The 22,690-nt window shown below is 53.1% G+C and overlaps 1 protein-coding gene across 3 annotated transcripts; it reads right to left on the reverse strand.

Annotated features, from left to right (window-relative positions):
- Positions 1-138: 138 nt before the first annotated feature.
- On the reverse strand, positions 139-22,240 carry Kash5 (KASH domain containing 5). Of its 3 annotated transcripts, none has more exons than XM_070000492.1 (20): positions 22,184-22,240; positions 19,563-19,691; positions 17,190-17,294; positions 16,583-16,769; positions 16,102-16,166; positions 14,293-14,359; positions 13,901-14,062; positions 13,357-13,474; positions 13,026-13,076; positions 8,955-9,032; positions 8,732-8,788; positions 8,385-8,444; positions 7,240-7,304; positions 7,008-7,095; positions 6,405-6,554; positions 4,121-4,179; positions 2,781-2,904; positions 1,244-1,308; positions 1,052-1,162; positions 139-959 (listed from the first exon to the last, which is right to left on the reverse strand). In XM_070000492.1, exons 2-20 carry the CDS (start codon positions 19,603-19,605, stop codon positions 821-823), a joined length of 1,794 nt encoding a protein of 597 aa, XP_069856593.1. In that variant the 5' UTR covers positions 19,606-19,691; positions 22,184-22,240; the 3' UTR covers positions 139-820. The 3 variants fall into 3 exon arrangements, with proteins under 3 accessions (XP_069856593.1, XP_069856592.1, XP_069856594.1); XM_070000491.1 differs by having other exon boundaries at positions 1,052-1,165; XM_070000493.1 differs by lacking the exons at positions 7,008-7,095; positions 7,240-7,304 and having other exon boundaries at positions 1,052-1,165.
- Between the last annotated feature and the right edge of the window lie 450 nt (positions 22,241-22,690).

Raw genomic sequence — 22,690 nt, forward strand, 5'->3', positions numbered from 1 at the left:
TAGTCAGTCTGCCTGAGCCACCCTCCTGTGCTCACTGTAACAAATCCACACCCATCTTTCAAGACTACACAGAGGACTATGGGAATGATTCAAATCATACCACAAGACCCTGAGATCAATCTCAGTATCACCAAAAGGTTTTTTAATAAGAAATAAAAAAACTAACCAACAATCATTTGGGTGTGGTGGTTCACATTTGTAATCCCAGCTCTCAAGACAATAGACTCTTGAGTTCCAGGCCAACCTGTGCTACGTAGCAAGACTGTTTCAGAAAACCAAAAAATAAAGACTACATGCAGACTTCACTTATCATGGGAAGCATTATTTGTACAACTCCAGTGCCATAAGCCATGTTCAGCATTCTGAATAGGAGTCCAGTCATATCCTTTTGGGAGGAACTTCTGAATCTCTACCTCCTCTCCTTTTGTTCTTCAGTCTTCTCAGGGTCAGAAGAGGCTTATAGCATTGGAATGTACTGAAGGTCAGACAGGGAGATGGTCAATGCTAACAAGGGTGAGGGGTCTGTGGAAGGCAAATTTCAGTGCCTGCAATCTCAGCACCAGGGAGCCCAAAGCAGGAGGATCGCAAGTTCCAGGCCAGCTTGCGCTACAGATCAAGGTCTGTCACAGCGCTCTCTCTTCCTCCCACAGTAGAGCTGCTGACAGTGGACAATTGGGAGACATCACATAGAAACACTATACAGGGACGGAGACCTCCCCATGTACTGGCTCTGGGGTGAGCCCAAGTAACAGGGGCATATGATACCAGTACAAAGTGCAGGTGGGGGTTCTCCGCTGTTGCTCAGAGGGAGGGGAGTGCCTCACACAGGCGGGGGCTGCAGGTAGCAGAGCTGGAGGTGGGGCCAGGTGGGGGGTGAGGGCTGGCCCAGCAGCTGGACTGAAAGCAACAGCAGCAGCAGGCCCAGGACCAGCCCTGGGACCAGCAGGTGCCAAGTGATCCTAGTGGGACGGGGAGGCAAAAGAGGGGTTAGGGTGGGCCCCAGGGGAGCCATGGCCACCCCCTTCCTTCCAAAGCCACCTCTAGGGCACACCTGAGCACGTGGGGGCGCTGGGGAGGCAGGCAGTGCGAGGTCCAGGGCTGCCTGAATGGGACCAGCTCTGTCAGCACAGGCACCAGGACACCGAGCTCTGGCTCCACAGGGCTGCTGGAGGGACCAGAAGGAAGTAATGATTCCTGGGCTCTTTGTTTCAAGCTCCCTTCCCAGCCCCACAGTTCCCATTACCTGTCAGGAGGGCTTTGTGAGGTGTCTCCAGAGTCAGGATCTCTTAGAGGGACAGGGAGTGCAGCCTGGAAGGAAAAGGAGACGTCTGTGGCCTGGCCTTGGAGCAGCCACACAGGCCTCCTAGGGCCGGCTCACTGGCCCGGTGACCGCACTCTAAGCTGCCAGGTTGGCCACTGTTCTGCCAGCTTCTGGCTGTGTCCCTTGGCAGATCATCACACCTCTCTGCCTTGCTTTTCCATTCGCTAGGCAGGGAAGATGATGGTCTCCACCTCACAGGATTATAGTAGAGCCCATATGCACGAGTGCAGAGAAAGAAAGGGGAGGCCGCCAGGTGCCGGTGGCTCATGCCTGTCATCCTAGCTACTCAAGAGGCTGAGATCTGAGGATCGTGGTTCAAAGCCAGCCCAGGCAATAAAGTCTGTGAAACTCTTATCTCCATTAAACCACCAGAAAACCGAAAGTGGTGCTGTGGCTCAAGTGGTAGAGTGCTAGCCTTGAGCTGAAGAGCTGAGGGACAGCGCCCAGGCTCAAAGTTCAAGCCCCACGACTGACAAAAACAAAAAGAAAAAAAAGAAAAGAAATAACGGGAGGCTTCAGTACTGTCATCTCCATTTGTCCTGTCCTTCGCAGAAGCCTATCCCTGGGCTGGGTGGCGGGCAGCATTGGCACACCTCATATGCATTCCCGCCAGTGCCATGACCCACAGGCACTTTGAAATTAAAGCCCTCAAGATTTCTCCAGAGACCAGACTCTCCCCACCATCCCCAGCCTCCCCTTCATAGATCTAGGCCTGCCCACACCCCCACCTTTGCTCCACATGTCAGGGACAACCACCCAAGAAAACGGGAACACTGTCAATCGCAACCACTATCTTCCCTGCTGCCAGCTACAACGCCAGGCCCTTCACCATGGTGAGCTGGGGAAGGCAGTGCGGTGCTGGCTGAGGATGCTGCGGTGGAGTCCCTGTGGGAGTGGGATATGGTGGGAAGAGGGGGAGATTTGGGCCCCCTGTTTGGAGCTGAGCTTCCTCAAGGAAGAGGCCTGTCTTCTTCCTCTCTCAGCACCCAGGTTCTTTCTCTTCCCTTCCGGGTTGTGATCCTCACTTTGCGCTGCGGCTGTGAGGGGTGGCAGGGCTGGCGTGGGCACTGGGCTCTAAGGGAGCTGAGGCTGACTGGAGGCGCCTTCACCTCAACGTGTGGGCGCATGTGCGTGTGCATTTATGCAATCCGGGGGCACTGCCACGTCTGCCTGGGCTGTGGGGTGGTGGCTGTAGCTGGGTGTGTGTGGCTGGACGGTCTCTCGGGAACATTCTGGCCGCCCACTGGCTTCCCGGTCTTCCTCCACCTCACCAAACGCTCTCATTAGCTACAGAGACTGCCTTGTTATCTCTTGGCCAAACGATTTTTCTGTCTGCTCCCAAGGCATGAAGATGTGTGTGTGTGTGGGGGCAGGTGTGGAGAGGATGGCAAGGAGGATTTCATCAGCCCCTGGGGGTGGAAGTAAATGGGGACTGGAAGAAGTTTGGGGGGCTGCCTACCATGGCCTGGCTCTCTTCTTCCTTATCTGTTGCTTCTTCCTCTTCCTCTTCCTCTTCCTCCTCTTCCTTCTCTTCCTGTTCCTCCTCCTCCTCTTCTTCCTCCTCTCTTCTGGGTACCCTGGGGCTAAAACAAAAATGTGACTCAGTGGCTCCCCTCTCTCCAACTCCCAGGCCACTGTGGGGCCTGCAATGCTGGGGTCCTCTTGGGGGGGTCTGGTGGGGTCTTGAGTATGGACTTCTCAGGATTTCTCATCAAATTCTCAAGAGAACAGGGACTCCCTGCCCAGGAGAATCCAGGCTCTGAGCTCTGTTCAACCCCAACCCTTCAGGTGTGTGGGCTCAGCCCTGCACCTCCACCAGTCAGAGCCATCTCTTCAAGGATTCAGGTCCCAAGTTGCCCAAAGACCCACAAAGACTGACGTGTCTATATCACCATCTGTTGGGACCAGGGTCCAGCCCTACATCTGCCATTACATTACCACATGTTCTCATGGATACAAAACATTTCCTCAACCTCATATGATGGCAGGGTCTAAGCTCATGGTCCCCAGCTTCTATGTCAGTCAGACCTAACTGTCTGAACCCCTAAATTCCCACCTGGGACTCAGGCCACTGAGTACCCCTTTAGGTCAAGCCCCCAGTGCCCGTAACCCCTAGGGGCTGCAGGATTCCCCACCTTCCTCTTTCCTTGCTTCCCACCCTGGGGTCTCACAGGAGGCTTTGGAAATGTAGCTGGAAGCAGCCCCACCCCCCTGTCGTCCCTTCTCCCTTCCAGTCCCTGATGACGCAGGGGGAGGTCATAGTGCCCGAGCCCCCAGTCTGCCCGATCTCAGTTCTTGCCAGACAAGTCCAATTAGAGGCTGCACTGGCAGCCTCATTAGTTGTCACAGCAAGAGCCTGAAAGGAGAGTGAGGAGTGGGAGGCACCATTGGAAGCAGTGGCCCTAGAGTCGTGGTCTAGCATCTAATCTTCCTAAATGCTCAGAGGCGTGGACATGGCCTTGTGCCTATCTAGAATGAGACCTATGTAGGTCTTATCCATCCCAGGACTCCCTGGAGGCTCAGGGAGGGACTGACCACCACAAGCGGTCCAAACCCCTGACATCTATGCCTTCTTTCCCAGTGGTATCCTGGGATAGCAATCCTGTGGGGCCCCCAGCTGTCCTCTCCCTCAGGAAGCCCCAGCTGGGCAGGGGCCAGGTCTGTTGGGGGTCTCTGCGGCAGCCATGAGTGAGGGAGGGAAATGGCATGTGACTTGGCAAGGTGTGCAGTCCTTACATTGGACACCTGGTGTGGATGCCATCAAAGATAGAGATGGCTTGGGGGAAACAAGCTCCTTACCACCCTGATGGCTTCTTGCTGCCTTCTTTGGGATGCACAGGCTCTCCGTGGAAGGTGCTCTGTGGAGATGCAAAAGTTAGATCTCCCCTAGCTCCTGTCACACAGAGGCCGAGCCACTCTGCATGGGACCTATGTACAGAGCCTCTCCTGGGCAGCAGGCTGCCCACGAATCCACATTTCTTCAAGTCCTCCTTCGTGCCTCCCACATGGGAGGACTCTATCATTCCCCAGGAAAAGAAGCCAGAAATATGCCAGTTGTTTTGGATTTTACCAAGCCCTCTTTTCCTACAGGACATGGGAACCCGGGCACCGTAGGCTCTTGGGGTGCCCCAGAAACCCTTCCACTTGCCTGTGTCCAGAAGGCACTCAGTCTTTCCTTTCCAACCCCACTCTCTTGTCTGTCCTGGGCCAGTCCCACCTTCTCCCCTATGACCCAGGGACCTGTTTCCTCCAGACACATCACTGAGAAAACTGTTTTCTCAGCCATTCCCTGAGCACTAGCCGTGGGCCTCTGACTGTCTCTGGTAGTGGCTGGATGTCCATCATCTCACTGCCATAAGGTAAAGCTGAGTGTCTTTCTCCTCCCTTCTCATCAGGCACTCCTACAGCCTGTCTGTCCCTAGACCTGGGGAAACAAGTTTCTCCTGGAAGGGAGGTAAACAGGTCTGAAGTGGTGGAGCTTTCAAGATGATCAATATTGTTCAGAAAGCTTCCAATGTTCTCTTTAAAAAGGAATTCTTTCAAAGGGAGCAGAAGAAAATGTTTTCAGTTCTGGGTATTGAAGATAACTTGTTTTAGTGGTTTCAAATGATGAATACTGTTCAGATCATTATAGAAGTTATAGAAGTAGCTATTTAAGTTTAGATCTTATTTTGAGTTTGCCATGCATGCATGCCTGTAAAATGAATTCCAGCACTTGGGAGGCTGAGGCAGGAGGATCATGATTTTGAGGCAGTTCAGGACTACGTAGTGAGACTATCACAAAAATCCAAGAGCTGAGGGTGCAGTCAAGTAGTAGAATGCTCCCCTAAAGAAAAGATACTCTAGTGACTGTTAAGTTTTTTTTTTTTTTTGTCAGTCATGGGGCTTGAACTCTGGGCCTGAGCACTGTCCCTCTGCTCTTCAGCTCAAGGCGAGTGCTCTACCACTTGAGCTATAGCACCACTTCTGGTTTTCTGGTGGTTTATTGGAGATAAGAGTTTCACGGGGGCTGGGAAGGTAGCTCAGTGGTAGAGCACTTGCCTTGCATGCTTGAGGCCCTGGGTTCGACTCCCCAGCACCACATAAGCAAAAAGAAAAAAGCCGGAAGTGGCGCTGTGGCTCAGGTGGTAGAGCACTAGCCTTGAGCTGAAGGACAGCACCCAGGCCCAGAGTTCAGGCCCACTACCATAACAAAAAAAAAAAAAGAGTTTCACGGACTTTCTGCCCGGGCTGGCTTTGAACCGCAATCCTCAGATCTCAGCCTCCTGAGTAGCTAGGATTACAGGCATGAGCCACTGGCACCCGGCTGTTAAGTTTTTCTTAAAGGTGCCTTCTATTCAAAATGTAAATACTAAAGCAACAACATCAAACCCTAAAGATACACAAACAAGCCTCAAACAAAGCAAACGGTAAATACTTAATGTACCTCACAGTGACAGGATAGATAACTTGTTTTCTTTTTTTCTTTTTTTTTTGTCAGCCTGAACTCTGGGCCTGGGTGCTGTCCCTCAGCTCTTCAGCTCAAGGCTAGTGTTCTACCACTTGAGCCACAGCGCCACTTCCAGCTTTTTCTGCTTATGTGGTGCTGAGAAATTGAACCCAGGGCATCATGCATGCAAGGCAGGCACTCTACCACTGAGCCACCTTCCCAGCCCCTACTTGTTTTCTTATAGCCATATAATTTAAAATCCTGACAGTGTTTTCATGTTCTGTTTTGTTGCTTTTGCTTTATCTTGTTTTTTTTTAGGCAGGATCTCACTCTGTAGCACAGGCTAGCTTCAAACTGTGGACTTGCTTCAACCTCCCAACTGCTAGGATTACAGGTGTATGCCACCATGCCCAGCCTAACAATGTTTCTACAAAAGAAAACAACAAACACCAACGCTCAATTTGTGTTTGTTTCCTTGTGTCTGTCTCCAGGGCAGGGATGGGATCATGACTGGCATGTGGCTCAATGTCCAGCACACAGCAGATCTTCCCTAAACATTTGCTCACTGGTTAAGAAACAAAGGTGACAGATGGCAGCCTGAGGTCTCCTTTCCCAGCTCCTGGGCTCCTGAGGTCTCTGAGCCCTTCCACTCACCTGTTCATCAGCGTCAGCCAGGCTGTCAGTGTCAGTGGGGGCTTCTGCCGGTGGGAATTCTGCCTCTTTGCTGGGATCCTCTGGAACCTCCTCCCACTGCCACACACCACACAGAGGACTGGAGAGATCAGTATTTGGCACTTCTTGTTTCTGGGGAGAAGAAGTTGTTTCTGAGGGCAGGGCAGGCCAGACCAGGGCAGAAGGTAAGGCCAAGATGGAGAAGCAGGTGAGACAGGCTTAGGCATGAGGCTGGGAATAAAGGGACTGGAGAGGGAAAGGGCTGGCATGAGGCTGGCATGGGGAAGGCACAGGACTGGGGTGGAAGGATTTGGTGCCAGGACCACAGATTGGGTTAGGGATGAAGTTAAGGAAGGAATGGTCACAGTCAGTCAGGATGGGGATGAGTTGGGGCCAGGTGAGAGCTGGGCCTGGCCCAGCAGCTGGCATCTGAGGTAGCAAGAGAGTTCAAGAAGGGCTAAGATCAGCAGCAGTGTGATTAGGGCTTCAAGTTGACCAGCCCCTCTCTGCTCCCCCACCATCCCCAGTCCCAGAATTCTGGGGCTTCAGATCAGTTTCTCCATCAAAGACTGGTGTTGTGCCTACCTGTTGAATGGCTTGGATCTCTAAACCCAGCGATGGGGGCAGTGACGCAGTCCAGCCTGCTCCTCTTACCGGGGCCCCTTCCAGCAGCCTAGCCACACAGAGAGAAGAGGAGGCTGCCTCCAGGCTCACCAGGACTCAGCCTACCTGGGGTTCCTGCCCTGCCCACTCGGCTTCAGGCCAGGAGCCCCATCTGGGTCTCCCTCTTGTCTCCTCCCTCCCCCATGCCACTCACTCATCCGGCCCCTCCTGGGTCTGACTCAGCTGCTCCTCCAGATGAGAGATTTCTAGCCTCAGTTCCTGAAAGGGACACTGGACATGGGGCACCCCTGGCTGTCCCCTCTGCCCCTGCCCTCTCCCATATCCATCCCACTTCCCAGCTGCAGATCACACCAAGGGACTAGGAGAAGAGTGCAGTGACAGATCTAGGAAGCACAAGAGAGCAGCATTGCCCAGCAAGTGCAGTGCTGGGGAAATAAAGAGAAGGCAGACACTGATGCTAAGGGGCTTGCAGAGAGGCCAAGGAGACCCCTGAAGAAGAAAGCCCCAAAGCCAAGTAGCTTTGGTACCAGTAGCTCATGCCTGTAATCCTAGCTACTCAGGAGGCTGAGATCTGAGGATCATGGTTCAAAGCCTACCTGGGCAGGAAAGTCCGTGAGACTCTTATCTCCAATTAACCACCAGAAAACTGGAAGTGGAGCTGTGGCTCAAGTGGTAGAGCACTAGCTTTTAGCTGAAGAGCTGAGGGACAGAGCCCAGGCTCAGAGGTCAAGCCCTGTGACCGACCTTCCCCTCCCCCCCCCCAGCAAAAAATGAATAAAGCCCCAGAGTCAGGGTGCCAGTGGCTCATGCCTGTAACCCTAGAAGGTTGAGATCTGAGGATCACAGTTCAAAGCCAGCCCTGGCAGCAAAGTCTATGAAACTCTTATATCTAGTGAACCGCCAAAAAGCTGGAAATGGAGCTGTTTCAAGTGGCAGAGCACAGCCTTGAGCAAAAAACCTAAGGCTAAGGGACAGAGTTCAAGCTCCGAGTTCAAGCCCTAGGATCAACACATGCGTGAGTGTGTGTGTGTGCACATCATGCACACACAAAGATTGAGTCACTCAGGGACAGATAAACACAGGTGCCAAGGTGAGAACACCAGGGACACCAGCAGAGCCAGGGTGGGGGTGCCCAGAGAAGATACCATACTGAGGGGAAGCCAGAGATCCACAGGAGGGAGGGGCAGAGAAAAGTGAGAAGGCAGAGACAGAGCAGTCACACAGCAGGGATGGAAGCCAGGTGCGCAGCCAGGCAGGTAGGGAGGAAGTATGGCAGGCGGGAAGTGTGGCAGGCAGGAAGAGGCCTTGAGGGGCGAGGCCGGGAGAGGGGGTGGGTACCTGGGTGGTTGTTCTGTATTCCTCCAAAGTCTTGGCTAGGCTCTCGGCGTGCAGGGTGCGCTGGAAAAGCCAAAGGTGCCTGAGACTGTGCCCAGCGCCCCCCCCCCCCCCATGGCTGCTGCTATTGGGGATAGAATGTGGTGACTGGGGTTGAGAGGGGACAGCTAGGGTGGGGGACAGGATGGAGAGGGACCTCCAGATCCCATGGGATCATGCATGTGAACTTAGGGAAACCTCCAACACTCTGGGCTGCTTCTCTAGGGGTCAGACATGGACTTCCTTGGCTAGACGAGGGACAGAAGGCAGGGGGTGTGGGGGGCAGCAGTTCTCACCCCAGGCCTCCTCACCTCGGACAGAATGGCATCTCGCTGGCAAATGAGGCGCTCATATTCATACAGCTGCCTCTGCCGAGGAAGCAGCACATCAGTTTCTTCACCCTTGGGCCACCTCAGCCTGAGCCTGAGCCTCCCTCTGGCTCATCCCATCCTCCCAAGGCCCTCTCCTCAGCTCTGGAACATTCCTGGACATTAGCAACCCTCTGGGGGATTCAGGCCTGAGGGAGGGTGGCACCTTCAATGTGTCCTTCTCCGTGGCCAGTTCCTCACTCCTCCTCTTCACTCCATCCCGCTCAGCCAGCAGCTTTCCATTCTGGGGAAGGAACGGCCTGCCATAACTTTCTCTTAGCTACCTCAGGCCTCCTGTGAAGCACTTCCTATGTCTTAGCCCCTTGAACTCCCCAACTATCCTGGGGGACCTGAGCTGTAATTTCTTCATGTGTGGCTTTCTCTCTCAATAAGCAAGAGAAAAATAGAACTTACTCCTTCGGTCCGATTTGCTACTTCCTATCCCACTTGCTGTGGATTCAATGAGCTAATGATTTCTAACATCCTCTGATCACCATCCTTCTTTTGAGACAGGGTCTTGCTCATATAGCTACTGACTTTGAATTCTCAGTTCTCCTGCTTCAAGCCTGCTAACTGCTTGGATTACAGAGGAGGATATCCCACTTTATTGGATTACAATTTTTTCTTTTAGCATACACGAAAAGTAGAAAGCACAGTATAAACAGGTGTAGTGCTCATGCCTGTAATCCCAGTAGCAACTTGGAAGGTGTTGATCAAGAGGATTACTGTTCAAGGTTATCTTGGGGAGAAAATTATTATTATTATTATTATTATTATTTTGTCGGTCATGGGGCTTGAGCTCTGGGCCTGGGTGCTGTTCCTCAGCTCTTCAGCTCAAGGTGAGCACTCTACCACTTCAGCCACAGTGCCACTTCCGTTTTTTTAAGTGATTTATTGGAGATAAGAGTCTTGAGGACTTTCCTGCCTGGGCTGGCTTTGAACCATGATCCTCAGATCTCAGCCCCCTGAGTAGCTAGGATTACAGGCCTGAGCCACTGGTGCCTGGCATGGGGGAGGGGAATTATTGAGCCCCTCAACTTAACAAAAACAACAAACAAGGCCTGGTGGCACACATACATCATTTCAGCTACACAGGAAGGGTGAGTATGAAGAGCTTCAGTCTAGACTGGCATGGAAACAAAAATGGAAGGCCCAGTTTGAAAGACAACTGAAAAGCCAGGCACCAGTGGCTAACACCTGTAATCCTTGCTAGTCAGGAGGCTGAGATCTGAGGATCGCAGTTCAAAGCCAGCCTGGGCAAGAACATCCACAAGACTCTTATCTCCAATCAACCACCAGAAAACCAGAAGTGGCGCTGTGGCTCAAGTGGTAGAGTGCTTGCCTTGAGCTGAAGAGCTCAGAGCCAACACCCAGGCTCAGAGTTCAAGCCCCATGACTGACAAAAAGAAAGAAAGAAAGAAAGAAAAAACTGAAAGAGGTTGGTGGTGTGATTCATGCAGAACATCTGCTTAGCAAGTCCAAGGCCCTGAAATCAAACTCCAGTAATGCTCACGCGCGCACACACACACACACACACACACACACACACACACACACACACACACAATCTCACCATAAAATTCCATTAGTCATTATTAGTTGTCAGTTCTAATAACTTATACCTTTTCCTTGTTTTGCTTATTCTCCAGACCTCTCATTTTTAAATTATTTTAAAGCAAAAGTACCACATTATGCCATCTGATGTTCCTGCAGCACTGTCTCCTACCTGAGCACTGGCTGCCTGCACAGAGCTGGACCACATCGCCATCCATACAACAAGCAATGACCCCTTGGTGTCATTTGTTTTTTGTTTCTTTTGGTCCGGTCGTGGGGCCTGAACTCTGGGCCTGGGCGCTGTCCCTCAGCTCTTCAGCTCAAGGCTAGCGCTCTACCACTTGAGCCACAGCGCCACTTCTGTTTTTTTTCTTTTTGCTTATGTGGTGCTGAGGAATCAAACCCAGGGCCTCAGGCATGCAAGGCAAGCGCTCTACCACTGAGCCACCTTCCCAGCCCCCCTTGGTGTCATTTGTATGGAGGGCTAAGGAATCTCCCAAATACCTTTGTATAGGCTGGGAATGTGGCTTAATGGTAAGTGCTTGCCTAGCACACATGAAGCCCTGGGTTCGATTCTTCAGTACCACATAATCAGAAAAGGCCAGAAGAGGTGCTGTGGCTTAAGTGCTAAAGGGCTAGGCTGAGCAAAAGCAGCTCAGACACTGAGTTTAAGCCTCAGGACTGGAAAAAAAAAACCAAAACCAAAAATGAAAAACAAATGCCTTTGAACATTTCATTTGTTTTGGTGAAGATCCACACAAGGACCCCATTGCTTTCGGGGAGTGGGTACTCTATCTTTAACTGTAAATTTTCCCTTTATCACTTCTGTGATTTGTCAGGCCATGCACCAGTGGCTCACGCCTATAATCCCAGCTACTCAGGAGGCTGAGATTTGAGGATTACAGTGCAAATCCAGCCCAGACAGGACTCTAATCTCCAATTAACCACTAGAAAACTGGAAGTGGTGCTATAGCTATAGCTCAAAGTGGTAGAGCACTAGTCTTGAGCAAAAGAGCTTAGGGACAGGTCCCAGGCCCTAAGATCAAGCCCCACAACTGACAAAAAAGAAAGAAAAATAGGTTGCCAGGTAGAATTTGGCCCAATTTGCTTGGGCTGATTTTGCTCTGCTCACTGTTTTGAGCAGCCATGCTGGGTATGTGGCTCACCCCTGCAATCCTAGGTGAGGCTAAGATTTGGAAGATCACTGTTCAAAGTCAGATCAGGCAGAGAAATACTCAAGTCTCCATCTTGAAAAATGAGCAAAAAGCCAACCAGAGGAGGCATATCTCAAGTGGTAGGACACCTGTGGAGCAAGCAAGCAGAGTTTGAGCCTTGAGTTCAAACCCAATACCAGAAGAAAAAACAAAAGAAGGAAAATGGCCCAAGTCTGCAGGCTGAACTGTTGAGGTGGTCACAAAGGATAAGGTGGTCACAAATGATGTATTTCAGGAGGTGCTGAGACTTCCTTCTGTGCCCTGGGGACCACAGACGCCCACGAAGGCTGCTGAGCCATTCTACTGTGTCCTCAGGGATGGAGGCCTGCTCCTCCCCCTCTGGTTGGCTTAGCTCCACATCCTCCATCAGCTGCCTTGGCTCTGTCTCAGCGGGCCTGGGCTGCCAGGTGAAGGGCGGAGGAAGGGCAGGCCAGGAATGCTGTGTCAACATCTGTCCACCTGGTGGGGATCTGCAGGCCAGGGCCAGGCTGCACGGCAGGGAGCTGGCTACTCAGCTGTCCTGCCTCCTGCAGGATGGGAGCTAGGATCTCCACAGAGGCACCTTCAGAGGGCTGAGTGTCCGTTACCCAGCATTACCCATGGTAACCTGAGCACTCAATCCATAGCTGCTCCGTAAGCAGCTGTGGTGGCGAGGAGGGAGCCAAGAATAGCCCAGTTTATTGAGCGAGCGAGCCAGCAAGCCAGTGAGGGAGAGAGCACCTAGGAAGTCCCATGCACTGATCAAGGCACTTCAACTGGAATTAACTCAGTGACAGTGCTTGTCTCTCGGGTCCTGGGCCCTGGATTCTGTTCCTACCACTTCAGAAGGAGGAAACCAAGAATAAAAAGATGAGGACTGGCAGGGAGGTGTCATGTGTCTCTCCAGGGTGCCTGTGTGTACATGGCATAGACAGGATTGAAACTCAGGGATGACTTGGGAGTCCCTGTTCTTGTTGGGTTCTTTCCCACTTTGGTTGACGTGCAAGTGCTAAGGATGACTAAAGGGGGACCTTGCCATGTTAATCAAGTGCTCCACCACAGCCCCGGCTTGCCTATGTTCTTTGTACTGTAGCAGGATGACTGTATAATGATGCTGGTGAGCACTGAATGCAGGCCTGTGTGATGAGCATGGGCACTGTGTCCTGCTGCTGTCTCAGACTCCCAAAAGACATCTGGTTTCAATCCTCCACAGCCCCCTCCCCCCCCCCATCACATCAGTGAAGGGGACATGTGTGCCGAGAGCTTGGGCGCCTTCGTCCTCCCCTCCCCACCTCCGCCCCATATTCTTGTCAAACATGCCCCCTCACACTCTGTGCTGTGGCTCCAGAGAAAGCCAGAACTACTTGATACTGCACTTCTCCCCTTCAGGTTGAGGCTGGTTTGCTGTAAGCAGCCAGGGCCTGGAGGGGGACAGGGGCAGGGCTAGGAGTGGGCGGACCTGGCCTCAGGGCCTCCAGGCCTTGGCTTACCTCCTCCTGCAAAGTCTCCACCTCAGCCACCAGATGTTGCTGCTCCTTTTCCTGGGCAACCCAGACAAGACAAAGACTTCTTTTGCTGCTGACTTGCTCCCCAGAGCCCTCCACCCCACCCAAGAGCACAGTCAGGGCCCGGGGCATGAAAGAACAGGACTGTGTCTAGAGTCAAAAAATGGGTGGCAGATAGGCCTGAGAAAGTAGGACCTGGAGCAGGGGAGGAAGCCAGATGACCTTGGCCCCTCCTACCCCACAGCCAGGCTCTATTGGCTGATGTCAAGAAGGGAACGGGCAAGGTGCCTTGGTGGCCCCCTGGGCTGGCACCCACCGTCTGCCGAGCCTGGGCCAAGAGGCTGCGATTCTGTTCCTCCAGGTTTTTGGCCAGAGTCTTCAAATCCTCCAGTTCCTCGTCCACAGCCTTGGCGAACTGCAGGGCCTGCTGGGTGCTGTGTGGAGCAGAAGCAAGGACCAGATGATGAGCAAGGGGGAGAGACAGTAGCAAAGGAATCCTGAGTAGGGAACACCCCGAGAGAGAAGGGCAGCACAGTGCAGGCTGGAGGAGCCGTTCATCTTTCCACTGACCGAGACCTGGGGAGTGGGAGGCTAAGAGTGTGGACTGTGTCAGACATGAGGCATGGTGAGCAGAGGCAGGAAAAGGCCAGTGACACAGAGCATCACAGAGGAAAGGAGAGAGAGCCTAAGGGAGGACACTACAACAAGGTCTTGGAGACAAGAACCAAAGGAATAGGGGCAAGGGAGCGAAGAGAAGGAAGACAAGTACAGGGCTGAGACACAGGGTATGGGCTGCAGAGAGCCGGACACGGCTGGGGCCTCTCAGGAGTGAGCTGGCCCCGGTGCTGGGGTTGACCCACCTGCGGAGCTGCTTGCGCAGGGCGGAGATCTCCTCGCCCAGGCGCGCAGAGCCCTCCTCGGCTGTCTCCACGCTGCGCTGCAGCTTGGCGTTCTCCCCGGCCAGGCGCCGGTTGCTGAGCTCCAGGTCCTCCAGGCTGCTCAGCAGGTCAGCTGTGGCAGGCCTGGGGGCCAAGAAGGGCCAAGTCAAGGCATAGCCAGACCCCCTTTGGGAACAGGGGAGGGAGGCATTAAGAGGGAAACAGGGTTCATGTGAAGAAACAGGAGCAGGACTGCTCTGTTCTTCCCCAGCTCTTGGCCCGTGTCCCCTAGAGGACCCCAAACCTGACCCACATCTGGGCAGATTAGAGAAAACAGGGAGAGGAGGGGCAGGGAAGGGCCTGAGGATAGGTACGGCTCGGGTCGGGGGTCTTCGCCTCCAAAGCTCTCCAGGTTGGCTGGCTCCTCAGCTTCTGAGCTTCCTGGGGTGGGAGGGAGACAAGAGGGGTTTGGGCGTCATAGTGACCTAAACATGGGCCACTCCAGAGCCATGGCTTCCTCTCCCTTTGGTCTTCTGTTTTGCTCTGAGTCATCATCTGGAGTTCCCAGGGCTGCAGGCCTGGCCCATGTTCTGAAGCCTTTGTTCATTTCTTCCTGAGGGTGGGTCAGTCGACATGGCAGGGCTAAGCCCCTCTTCCTTCCTTATGCCCAACGCTGGGCAGCACCTCAACTTCCCCAGGTTCCAGCCCACTCCTCCTCATCTCCACAGTCTGTCTGCATGCAGGCCTGTACCCCTACCTGGGACTCTGTTCCACCCCTCCTCTTCCCACTGCCTGACTTGGCTCAGACTTGTTCTACTAGACCCTCAAGCCAGCTTTCTGGTCTCCACTCTCTTCTTCCTGTCCTTCTACTGGGCCCACAGCTGGCCTGACCCCCCCCCCCTTTTTTTTTTTTTGATCAGTCATGGGGCTTGAACTCTGAGCCTGGACACTGTCCCTGAGCTCTTCAGCTCAAGGTGAGTGCTCTACCACTTGAGCCACAGCGCCACTTCTGGTTGTTTTCTGGTGGTTAATTGGAGATAAGAGTCTCACAGGGGGTGGGGGTGGGGGAAGGCTGGGAAGGGATGTGAAGGGTAAACAAAGGAGGAGGCTGCAATGCTTGATAAGAAATGTACTCATTATCCTGCCCATGTAATTGTAACCCCTCTGTACAGTATGTTTACAAAAAATTAAAATTAAAATAAAAAAAAAAAAGAGTCTCACAGACTTTTATGCCCAGGCTGGCTTCGAACCATGATCCTCAGATCTCAGCCTCCTGAGTAGCTAGGATTACAGGCGTGAGCCACTGCCACCTAGCAGCCTGCCCCTTCTTGACTTAAGAGATGCTAGCAATATGCAGTTTTAGTTTGGGTTTTATAAGGCAAGAGAAATATAACGACCACTTTTTTTTTTTTATGTGTGCTGGTACTGAGGGGGGGCTTGAACTCAGGGCCTGGGCTCTATCCCTTCATTTTCTCATCCAAGTCTAGTGCTCTACTCCTTGAGTCACAGCTCCACTTCTGGCTTTTTGGCTGGAGATAAGAGTTGCTCAGTTTCTGTACAAGCTGGCTTTGAATTGTGATCCTAAAATGTCAGCCTCCTGAGTAGCTAGGTTGACAGGTGTGAGCCACTCGTGCCTAGATAGAGATATGGCCACCTTTGTAGATAGAGGCCCTTCTCCTTGGTGTGACCTCCTGGGCACAGGAAAGTAAGCAAAGCAACCCACCCTGACCCAGGGCGAGGCCTGAGCAGCCAGGCAGCTGATCCAGAAACAGGCATCTGGGTCTACCAGTGAACCAGGAATGAGGGAACCTGGGGGTCTGAGCACCCCAGGTCTTTTCCTTTGAGGTGTGAAGGGTAGGATAGACAGGTAGGGTAGACCTGAGGGCCAGGGAAGAGACCCTGCTGGGACTGGAGCAGAAGGAGGCGACACCAGGTCCTCAGTGGCTCTAGAACAGGGTGGCATTGGGAGGAAGGGTTGGAAACAATCCTGGGGGAAAAACCCCAAACCTAAAAGCTCGGAGAAGACAAGAGGACAGTCAGAGAGGCACTAGAAAGCCACACTCACAGCTCCAAGGGAGAGCAAAGAGGTCTGGCTACCCTTCATCCCTTTCTCTGATGGATGGGGACCCCCTCCCCTCCACCCCACTGACCCCACACGAGTCCTTCTATATATAGCCTCTCACCAGATGGCAGGTGCTGGGGGGCCAGGGCTCCCTCCGAGGCGGTCTCTTCTGCCAGCTCTAATCCCCTGTATCAAAGGGATGAGGCTTAGCCCCCTGCAGCCACCACAATTGGGACCTGCCACAGCAGGGGACAGCGCAGGGAGGGGGGAGGATGAGTCAGGTGAGAGTGGGCGGCTGCAGGAGGAAGGTGAGGCCAGATGGCAAGTGCCCAGGGCCAGATGGCAAAGCAGGAGGGGCCGGGACTGGGTTGGTGAAGGGATGGGCAGGGGCTCTCTTCATCTCCAGACCCCTTTTGTTTCTGCCTCGCAGAACCCCTGTACCCCTCCCTCTCCACCCCATTTGTAATTTTTTTTGCCTTTGTAACCTCATTTCAACCCACAGTAGATCCCTGGGCCGACCAGGTGCTGGATACAGTAAGCGGGTATGAGGGTTAGACTTGAGGAAGGACCTCCCCGGACAGGCTGGAGGTGCAGGGACTCACCCATGCAGCTGACATGCAGCTATCCAGTCCCGCATGACCACCAGGAAGGTGTCCAAGTCTACAGTGGCATCTGGGCCCTGCCCATCAGGGTCTAGACTGTGGGCCAGCGTTTGGAGACGTGCATCCTGAGGACCCTGGCCTGTCACTGCCTCCAAGTAGCCTAGCACATGTGTCACAGCCACAGAGCCTGGGAGAAAGCACACCGTGGGTGGGGCTGGGTTGGGCAGTGTAGTATGGGGGTGCAGGATGTCGCTGGCTAGCTTGGTGGTGCCCCTGGCCTATGGCATGTAGATGTCTTGGGAAGGTCCTTGTCTCTCCTCTGAGTCAACTTTCTACTCATCCCACAGTGTAGACCAAAGGCGAAAGAGTGGAGGGGCAGTAGTGTATGCTCCCCAGGCCCAGGGTGGTCCCCAAAGCCCTCCCCTCTTCCATCAGGGTTTCCCAAGTTCTCTCCATCCTAGAAGACCACCGTCCCCTTATCTACTGCTTTCCTGAAGCTTCTACAATCACTTGTTTGCTCCTTCAGGAGACTTGAGAAGGGCCCCTAGCTCAGTCCTCTGTGGTACTCCAGTTCCCAGACCCCCTCCTTGCTCCCCTGTCCCCCGACCTGTCCTCTGAGGGTCACAGGCTTCGAACGTAGAGTTGAGAATTTGCTCCTCTAGGTTGAGCAGTGGTCCTGAGCTCACTTCCTCAGGTTGCTCCCACAGGTACACTAAGGAGACAAGATGGAACACCAGGTCCTCAGTCTTTGGGCTCTGCCAAGGGAAGGGAATTCCCTCCCAGATGCTTGGGGCTAGAACTGGGGATGAGCATCAGGAAGCGGTGGGTGAGATGACAACATAAAGGTCTTTGAGTCACTGTGTGTCCAACTGGCTGCCGACTCCAGATCACAAGTTTGATGTCATCCTTGCCTCCTCTCTTCTCCAGCCTCCCAGCCTGGGCTCTGAGGGGACCAGGAGTTGGGGAGGGCAAGGAGGAGAGGATTGTAGGAGGAGCTACGGGCAAGGTGGGGGTGCTTAGGAGCCAGGAACAATCCAATAAAGCACGGCGGCCTGCATCGATCCTGCCCACTTCATCTCCGGTCTCCCAGTCTGCCCCAGGGACCTGGTCCTTTCCCTCCCTTTATCCTCAGCCAAGGATAGCGTCATAGGAGCCAGCGGAGCCTGAGGCCTGGAGCCTGAGATGGGGAGGGATGGGTGATGCTTGCAAGACAGAGTTGGGCTCAGAGCCCAGCTGCATGTCCGTGGGCAAAGAGCGTGGCCTTTCACATTCACGTGTGTGAGTGGGTATGTTGTGTGTGCACATGTGGGCCTGTCCCAGGGTTGCTAATGTCATCAGTTGGCATGCAGCAGGCGCTTGGTAAGTGCTCCATAACTTAGGGGAGAGTCTCCATTCCACGAGTTCCTGGACTGACCTAGCCTCTCCCATAGGCTCCCAAATCTCTCTCTTGGCCTTGGCCTGCTGGGGGCTGCAGCTCACTGCACAGTCTACAGGACCAGGGACCTGGGCTGGGGGCCCTGTGGTCTTGAGCAAGAAACTTGACTACAGCAAGATGTCACCGGTTCTGTTCTGTCTTTCCTCCTTGATTTCCTTCCTCAGTGCCCCTATCTCCCCATCCCTGCCTCTCTCTATCTTTTCCCCAGTGTTTCTCTCCTCTGGGCCCAGCCTCTGTGTCTCTATGGTCCTTACTTGGCTTTCCTTCCTCATCTCTCCTCCCTGTGTTTCTCTTCCCATATCTCAGTGATTGTTCCCTGAGCCTTCTCTTTCCCCCTCCACTGCTCCTGTCTCTTCCTGGCCGTTCTCTCTCTGCATCTCCAGGGTGTGTCCCTCTCTCCTAAGGGTGCCTCTGGAGCTGGCTTAGCCTGTGCACGCTGTTCCCAGTGGTCTCACGCCCTCTGCTGGTATAGGAGAAGTTCAGACAGCAGTTACTAACCAGAACCCTAGAACAAGGGCCTTGGGACAAGCTGCAGGCTGTGCCAGGAACACCTGGGAGTCTCTAGGAAAGGGACCTTGTTTCTGCCATCACACTAGGCTCTCCTGCCTGGCACCTTCCCAAAGGTGTCGCTCACAAACTTGTCTGTGTCTACACATTCATTCACACAGTAAATTAGTTCCTTCTAAATGCATCAAGCTAGGACAGTGCTAACTGACAGGGCACACTGAGATACTCTGTTAAAATACACAGGCTGTTTTTTTTTTGCAGTGGCACTTGGGTTTGAATTCAGGATCTTATGCTACCTAGGCAAGTTCTTTACCACTTGAGCTACACCCCAAATCCTTTTGCTTTTGCCATGTCAGACAGGGTTTCGCACTTTTGCCTAGGCCATCCTTAGATTGAGATTTCTTTCTTTCTCCACCTCCCAAATAGCTGGGATTACAGAAATGTATCACCGTGCCTAGCCTTACATTAAGAGCTAGAAAACATCATTGGAAACAAATGAGACTGGGTTGGTACATTTTACTATTAGTTATACGTAGAAAAGATACTAATTTGGATCAATATGAGGTTGAATAGAATCTATTATCAATACTCATTTCACCTTTTTCCTTTTATAAATTACACCTGTGGCTCACTTCTGGGACACCATACTCTAGAGGACAGAGGCTAAAGAGGTGACACCAGATGTCAGTGCTGGAAAGGCAGCTTAGCAGGGAAGAGGACAGGACAGAGGTGATGGGACAGCTGTTTCATCCATAATTATAGGTAGTCTAAATGGAGGGGGGTGGAGTGTGGGGTGTTCCATGCAGGTAGCGCAGGTGGATTTCTGCCCTCACCCAGCCTGGCATCCCAGAGCAGAGCGATGGGACATGGCAGCTGGTGGGAGCAGGGTAGACAGTCCACCATGGCTCCCTCCTGCTCACCTTGCACAGCCATCCAAGCCAGCTCTCCCAGGTCCCCAAATCACAGCCCAACACCCACTTAGCCCAGCCAGCCCCCTCTTCCTCCTCCTCCAGGACAAACAGGGGCCCAGACACCTACTTTCTGTAGTGGGACTGCCAGTCTGGCCTTCTGGCAGATCCATAGGCCCCTCTGCAGTCGCCAGTGAAGCCACCAGCCTCCCACCATCAATGGGAGGGACAGGAAAGGGACTCGCTGCCCAGAGAGATCCTGGAAGGACATGAAGGGCATTAGTTTCCTCAGACCTGCCACACTCAGGTGGGGACCCGCCCCTGCCCCACCTGCCCCCCAGGCTCTCTGGGTTCTCAGAACCTGTTTGGCACCCCGCCTCCACCAGTCAGCTCCCTCTGTGCTCTGACCTGTTTTTATGGTGTGGGGTGGCAAAACAGGGGCTTGAGGAGTGGACAGCAGAGATCCAAGTGCTAATGGTGGTCACTGCTTTCCTAGAGGAAGGGGCAGGCCTCTTCTCCCAACCCTCCCAGCCGCATGACTCAACCCCGTCCTCCACTTCTCTCCTTCAGAGCTCTGCCTCAGCCTCTATATCCTCTCCCCGCCCCCATGTGTCAGCCTCCTGCTAGTCTCCAGTCTACACATACAACACCCCCCGCCCCCAAGCTGGCTTGTCCCCTCCCTTATTTTCTACGGTGCTCCAGTACCAGTGGCACAGCCCGTAGGAGCTCCCCGTAATCACACTGGATTCTCTGGTAACTCATAACCACAGCTGTTCCCCACAGGGGCCTGCTGTTCCTAGCTCTGGTCTCTGCCCCTGTGGGAAATGTTTCTCCCCTCCTAGGCTGAATGGTGTACTGTGTCTGGGCTTCTACAGAACCTGGCAGCTGACATTTGTGCCGCTTTTGTTCTATATTTGGATAGTTGGTCGCTCACACCAGCTCTTCCAGTCTCTCTAGTGCTCCCAGCTCTCCCAAGCACCCCAGTGGATAAGTCTATACCTTACTGGCTGGGATACCACACAAGGGTCTCTTGAAACCCCTTGCCTTTTGCCAAATATGTATGTATACACACACAGTATGTATAATGTATGTGAACTTTCTTCTTTTTTGTGCCTGTCCCAGGACTTGAACTCAGAGCTTAGGTGCTGTCCCTGAGTTTTTTTGTTTAAGGTCAGCACTCTACCTTGAGCCATGGCATGACTTCCAGCCTTTTTTTTTTTTTGGTGATTAATTGGAAATATGAGTCTCAGTCTTGTGTATTTCCTACCCAGGCTGGCTTCAAACAGAGATCAGATTCAGCCTTTAGGATATAGGTGTGAGGCACTGGTGTCTGGCTATACTTTGTTTTGTTTTGTTTTTTTGCCAGAGCTGGGGTTTGAACTCAGAACCTTTAGCTCCATTGCTCAATGCTGGTGCTCTTCTGCTTGAACCACTGGTCTACTTATGACTTTTTGGTCATTAATTGGAGACAGGAGTCAGGGACTTTTCTGTCATTGGCTTTGAACTATAATCCTCAGATCTCATCCTTCTGAGTAGCAAGAATTACAGGTATAAGACACCAACACCTGCCTTTTATTTACTTATTTGATTAAACAGTATTGGAAATGGAACTCAGGGTTTTCTCTTTACCTGACAAGCACTCTACCACTTGAACCACATCCCCAGCCTTTGTTATTTTATTGTTAAGACAGGGTTTAATTTACCAGGCTGGCCTCAAAACTTTTAAAAGCTGGGTGCCGGTGGCTCGTGCCTATAATCCTAGCTACTCAGGAGGCTGAGATCTGAGGGTCGCAGTTCAAAGCCAGCCCAGGCAGTAAAGTCCATGAGACTCTTATCTCCAATAAACCACTAGAAAACCAGAAGTGGCGCTGTGGCTCAAGCAGTACAGCTCTCGCCTTGAGCTGAAGAGTGCAGGGACAGCGCTCAGGCCCAGAGTTCAAGCCCCACGACAAACAAACAAAAGCTTTTGATATTCCTGTCTCTGTCTGCCAAGCAGCTGGGATTACAGTTGCATACCACCAAGCTCAAGCTCAGTTCTTCCTTTTTTTTTTTTTTGTCACTTTTCTCTCCACCAGTTAATTCCCTCCTACCCCCCAACATCATCCATGAAAATAGGCGCTCAACACTGTCCCCTAGACCTGCTGCTCCCTAGTCCCTGGTCCCTTGAGTCTCAGTCCTACCCCCAGGCTTCTCTTTGTCCGTAGCTCCTGACCCCACTTGGGTTCATAGGTCCCTAGGGAGTCTTCCAGGATTTCCTATATAGCACTTAGCATGGGGGCCACTGCCTTTTTCTTTTCTTTTTATTTGGGGGTGAACACAGGGCCGGGAGCTTGCTTAGTCACTGGCTTTCAGGGTCTCCGGCTGGACTTTGGGGGGTAGGGGTGGGGGGTCTCGGATAGCATTCAAGGCTCTGACCCCCCAGCTAGGAGAGGGAAATCACGAATTCAATTTCAGAGAAATCCTTGTTCAGGCTCTGAGGGGAGAAGTTCTACAGAATTTCTAGAAGATTCCAACCGAATTTTGGGGCTGACCAGAAAAGATTTCCTCGTGGGTTCGCTTCGGGCACTTCAGAGAGCGATGAATTACCTCAGGACTTTGAGGCCTTGAAGGCGACTCGCAAAGCCCGGAACTGGGGTGTCTCTCTCCTCTGATTACCTTTTGGGGTTGGGGGGGGGCTTGGTGAGGATTTCGGGAAGCATCCTGGCAGGGCTCCCCCCCACCCCCCCGGAACCTGGCGTGGGCAGGACGTACCTGGTATCGCACCCCACTCTTGTGGAGGCCACGGACGACGACGACCAGCGGCAGTTGTCAGGGTTGGCGTGACAGCGGCGCGCATGCGCCTTTCCCGCCAGAAAAATGAAGGGGGAAGGGCAGTTTCGGGAGCGCGAGGCAGCTAGGCCACGCCCCCTCCTCAACGACCACGCAGGCGCACGTCGCAGCGCAGGCACGTGCACGTAGTTCCTGTCAGTTACCTACATCCAGGGTGGCGCATGCGTAGGGCTCTCCAACAGGCTCGTCTGGGCCGGCCAAAGTGGGCACATGCGCACTTCTGAAGCACGTGCAAGCTGCTTGGCTTTGTGGCTGGTGGCGGGAAAACTGAGGGGGCCGTGAAAGCTGGAAATGCCGTCATAATCATGTCCAGCCTGCTCCAGGGGCATTGGAACCCAAGCCACTCCCACATCCTTTTCGTGGCTCCATTCAGGTTGTATTATTAAGTCCCTTCAAAGGCTTCCCTTTCCAGATTATTCCATTCAGTTC

Source organism: Dipodomys merriami, unplaced genomic scaffold (assembly GCF_024711535.1).
Source record: "Dipodomys merriami isolate MVZ:Mamm:240054 unplaced genomic scaffold, mDipMer1.0.p SCAF_57, whole genome shotgun sequence".
NCBI classification, from domain to species: Eukaryota; Metazoa; Chordata; class Mammalia; order Rodentia; family Heteromyidae; genus Dipodomys; species Dipodomys merriami.

Bases quoted from the DNA above. Each gene is read 5' to 3' on its own strand.
- Kash5 (XM_070000491.1), bottom strand. From the start codon at position 19,605: ATGGATCTGCCAGAAGGCCAGACTGGCAGTCCCACTACAGAAA. The intron at 16,770-17,189 runs GTCGGGGGACAG...GCTTTCTCCCAG, and splicing joins CTGTGACCCTCAGAGGACAG to GCTCTGTGGCTGTGACACAT. The intron at 16,167-16,582 runs GTGAGTCCCTGC...CCTTTGATACAG, and splicing joins GCTGCATGTCAGCTGCATGG to GGGATTAGAGCTGGCAGAAG.